The sequence below is a fragment of the Chionomys nivalis genome, chromosome 2, assembly GCF_950005125.1.
Source record: "Chionomys nivalis chromosome 2, mChiNiv1.1, whole genome shotgun sequence".
Lineage (NCBI taxonomy): Eukaryota > Metazoa > Chordata > Mammalia > Rodentia > Cricetidae > Chionomys > Chionomys nivalis.
This window is the reverse complement of record NC_080087.1, coordinates 15,836,558-15,841,060: the sequence shown is the minus strand read 5'-3', so window position 1 is coordinate 15,841,060 and position 4,503 is coordinate 15,836,558. Positions and strand designations below refer to the sequence as shown.

At 40.4% G+C, this 4,503-nt stretch overlaps 1 protein-coding gene across 1 annotated transcript; it reads left to right on the top strand.

The window, feature by feature from the left end:
• The first annotated feature begins 573 nt into the window (after nucleotides 1-573).
• On the top strand, nucleotides 574-1,319 carry LOC130870259 (60S ribosomal protein L10-like). Its single transcript, XM_057762889.1, has one exon. It carries the CDS (start codon nucleotides 613-615, stop codon nucleotides 1,255-1,257), a length of 645 nt encoding a protein of 214 aa, XP_057618872.1. The 5' UTR covers nucleotides 574-612; the 3' UTR covers nucleotides 1,258-1,319.
• The last annotated feature ends 3,184 nt before the right edge of the window (nucleotides 1,320-4,503 follow it).

Here is a 4,503-nt window from a genome sequence, read left to right as displayed (position 1 = left end):
GCTGCTGAGGAATGGAGGACCAGTCTTTTCCAGGGATGCAGGCTCTGATAAATTATCCAATCCCAAACAGTCACACTACACACACACACACACACACACACACACACAAGTACGCACACATACCCTGGCACACACTCATGCACAAGAAGCACTAAATGGGTTTGGAAGACTATTCTTATATACAAACATGCAGTGCAATATAGCAATAATAATTAAAGAAGAAAACACAATTTGAAAGGGAATGGAGGGATATGGGAGAAGTTGGAGGAGGGTTGGAAATGAAAAAAAATCACAAAATTCCTACATGGACTTCTTTATAAAATTAAAATTAAATAAACTGGTTTTCATTAATATTAATGATATGTAAGAAAAAACTCTGCTTTAACAGATCCCTTAAACACTCTGGTAGCAAATATACTAAGGAGTACAGAAATATGGATTTACAGGTAAAAATATGAATTTCTGGTTTTTCATAGTTTAAATGATGTTCCATCCTGGCAATTGGGTGAAGCCACTATCTGAGTCTGGGTTCCCACTTAAAACACTTGAAACCAGCTCTTTTCCTCCGGCGCGGTGAGTGAGTTGTCTGCTACCGACGGTCCTATTGTCATCATGGGTCGCCGCCCCGCCCGGTGTTACCGGTATTGTAAGAACAAGCCGTACCCAAAGTCTCGCTTCTGCCGAGGTGTCCCTGATGCTGAAATCCGCATCTTTGACTTGGGACGGAAGAAGACAAAAGTTGATGAATTCCCGCTTTGTGGCCACATGGTGTCAGATGAATACGAACAACTCTCTTCCGAAGCTCTGGAGGCTGCCCGTATTTGTGCCAACAAATACATGGTAAAGAGTTGTGGCAAGGATGGCTTTCATATTCGAGTGAGGCTTCACCCCTTTCATGTCATCCGAATCAACAAGATGTTGTCCTGTGCTGGGGCTGACAGGCTCCAGACAGGCATGCGTGGTGCCTTTGGGAAGCCCCAGGGCACAGCGGCCAGGGTTCACATTGGCCAGGTCATCATGTCCATCCGCACTAAGCTGCAAAATAAGGAACATGTGATTGAGGCTCTTCGTAGAGCCAAGTTCAAATTCCCTGGTCGCCAGAAGATCCACATCTCAAAGAAATGGGGCTTTACTAAGTTTAATGCAGATGAATTTGAAGATATGGTTGCTGAGAAGCGACTCATTCCTGATGGCTGTAGGGTCAAATATATTCCTAATCATGGTCCCCTGGACAAGTGGCGAGCCCTACACTCCTGAGGGCTTTCACGGTGCTCTCCTGTACCCTACCAAATCATGTTCAGTAATAAATCTCACATCCAGTCTGCAAAAAAATAAACAAAAACAAAAACAAAAAAAAAACCACTTGAAACCAGATCTTAGGGACAGGGGTTCTGTTGTTTTGTTTCTTTGTTTGTTTGGTTTTGTTTTTTGTTTTTTGTTTTTTTGATTTTCGAGACAGGGTTTCTCTGTAGCTTTTGGTTCCTGTCCTGGAACTAGCTCAGACTGGCCTCAAACTCACAGAGATCCACCTGCCTCTGCCTCCTGAGTACTGGGATTAAAGGCATGCGCCACCACCGCCTGGCACAGGGGTTCTGTTTAGGAAGTGGTCTCAACAATGAGGGCAGTGGGCAACAGAGAATAAGTGTGGGAGACTGGAAATGCCAGCGTAACTTTTCATTAATGAGTTAGCCAGCAGTTTAGGTAATGAGTTTGCTTTCCCTAAACCCTTGATAGAATCACTTAGAAAATGGCAGTGTTCTCTCCTTTGATGCTAGACCAGGAAAGTGCTCATCCATCAGACTTAGTCCTCCACACGTTACTGGATCAACGCCTTCACCCAGAATCTCAGCTTGAGTTTGAGTGTTTAAAATGTAAGTACCCATGTCTGTGTTGGGAGGAAGAGTCTCAAAGCAGAAAGGAGAGAGAGAGAGAGAGAGAGAGAGAGAGAGAGAGAGAGAGAACCGGAATGTAGAATAGCACATACATGCCGTGGGCTCTTGACCTTGTTTCTGGAATGATAAATGGGGCTGAGAGGGAGAATCGTATATCATCAGGGTCTCTCTTAAGCAGTCGTAGGTCTCAAGTCTTCTGGGATGTGCAATGATGAACAGCCTGAAGAGGGAAAACAGATTTGCAGAGGGAAACCAGTTTCCAGTCCTGTGTGAAGACAAGCTCTAAGGGCCCTGAAGATGGTCCAAAGAGCACTTGTGTTTAAATGCACCAGATTGATCAGAGCACAGTGTGATGAACACTGAGCCAGATGCCCTTCACTGTCTAATTTGAAGTCTTAGGCAGTGTCTCATTGTATACACAAACCTGAATTGATGCTGCAAGAATATATGTACATGTGGACTAATGTTTTTGTTCACGCTTAATAGCTCTTTTCATGGTGTTTATTTTTAGGGTAGATTTTCTATTTGATTATGTTCTTTTAACACTTGGTGAAGGAAGAATATTCACTTAGACATTTGATATACTGAAGAAAAGGAAAATACAGAATCTCAGCCAAACCATCAAGATGCTTACTTTTTCTTCTGTCCATTAGTATCTCAATATCTCACTGTTTCCCTGTGTATCTACTATGTACATCTGGTGAAGAATGTCCTGCTTGAGAACAGATCAAATGTTTCTGAATATATAATTGAAACCCCTTTAGGGGAAAAAGTAGCAGTAAAAGGTTTGTAGAAAATATATGTGAGTTGGTTTGGTGGTGCATTCTTTTAGTCCCAACACTCAGAGGCAAAGAGAGATGGATTTCTGTGAGTTTGAGGCCACCTTGGTCCAGAACAGGCAAAGCTACATAATGGAGAGATCGAGAAGAAAAAGAAAAAAAGGAAAGAAAGAAAAATAAAAGATGTGGGAACCAGCAGCATTCATGAAGGTGTTCCCCTAAAAAAATAAATAGCAATGAGAGAAAAACGAGGAATAAACAGCCAAAACTATTTTTAGGAGATACATGAAAATAAAAATAAACACACACACACACACACACACAGACACGGACACACACACACACACATAATTAAGTGAAACTATTAAACCCCTTATGTTGAGTGGCATGTAAGTCACATACTGAGAGGAATCTGATTTTCCATTTAAGGAGGCCACTGAAGGACTCAGAGTTGTTTTCAGTGGAACAAATTGGGAAAAGTGGGTAGTTCCAAGGTTAGTCAGGATGGGAACTGTTCCATCTTCTGGAAAAGGAAAGAAAACAGCAGGTACTCATGTGACTTTAGACTGTACTTCAGCAGAAGCTGCCCAAGGAAACCTAACAAACTGAGTCATGGCTAAAGTTCCATCTGGCTCCCGCAGTGCTCCATGGCTCAACCCTGACTCTGCCTCCTTTCTCCCAGCGTGCCATTTAGTTTCCCCTGCCTACCTAAGTTCTGCCCTATCAACAGGCCAAGGCAGTTTCTTTATTCATTAGTGGTAATCACAGCGTGTAGTTGCACCAGAGCTGGATGGAACTGGAACTTTAGCTGGTAAGCCACAGCCACGTGGCAATACACTATACAATTCTGCTGCAACAGTTATACAATACAATGTAAGAATTTTTTTTCTGCCAATCCAATTACTGATTTTTCCATTCAATAGATAAGGAAGGAAATTTAGTATTTTAAAATAATTTACTCAAGATTATTTAAAATAAAAAGTAACTGCTAAGATAGACTCTATTTATATATGATTTAAGCCAAGAGGATAAATAATTGATAAACCTTAGGAACCATCTGGTTGGTTAATAATCCTTCTATTTTACAGAAATGAAATAATATTCAAAGATTTCAGAGCACTGTTTTCAGATTGGACAAAGCATCTGTTTTTGCATTTCTATTTCTATTTTTAAGCTTAATAATAATCTTTTTTCCATGACTCACTCATAATTTGTCTGCCATTATTTCAGAACAAAAAATATTAGAAAAGAAAGAAAAAAAGAAAAAGAAAAGGTACTTATAAAAAAATCTTCCGTGTGTGTGTTATTGTTGTTTATAGGTCTTTATAGCAGTAATTAATGAAGACAATATCTGCCTGTTACTAAGTGAGAGCTTTGTTAAATAGGGCTGCTTTTCAAAACTGAAAATTTTCTGTAAGGGAATACAGAATCTACCCAATGCTTATCAAAATTAAGTTGATTCTGTTTGGAGTGTTTTTTTTTCTTTTTCTTTTGGTGAGTTCCCTGCTTTGTTTTCCCCAAAACAACGCATCATTTGTTCTTGAACAGAAAACTTAAGGAAGTCTGTGCAGTGCCAAATTTAACACTGGGTGTGCTTGTATTGTCGTTTGGGTGATTTGGAGCTCACAAAAGCCATCATGTGCATCACAAACCTTTTTTGGAGGATACAGTGATGCCCTCTGCCTTTCTAATCTTCTTCTGACTGAACTTTTTTCTTGGAACCATGTGGTACTTTCATCTGGAACCATCTCCAGGAAAACCATGTTGGGAATTTATGGTTAAGGGAGGAAAAAAAATGAACTTTGCAGACAGGCTTGAGTGTAAAGGTCAAT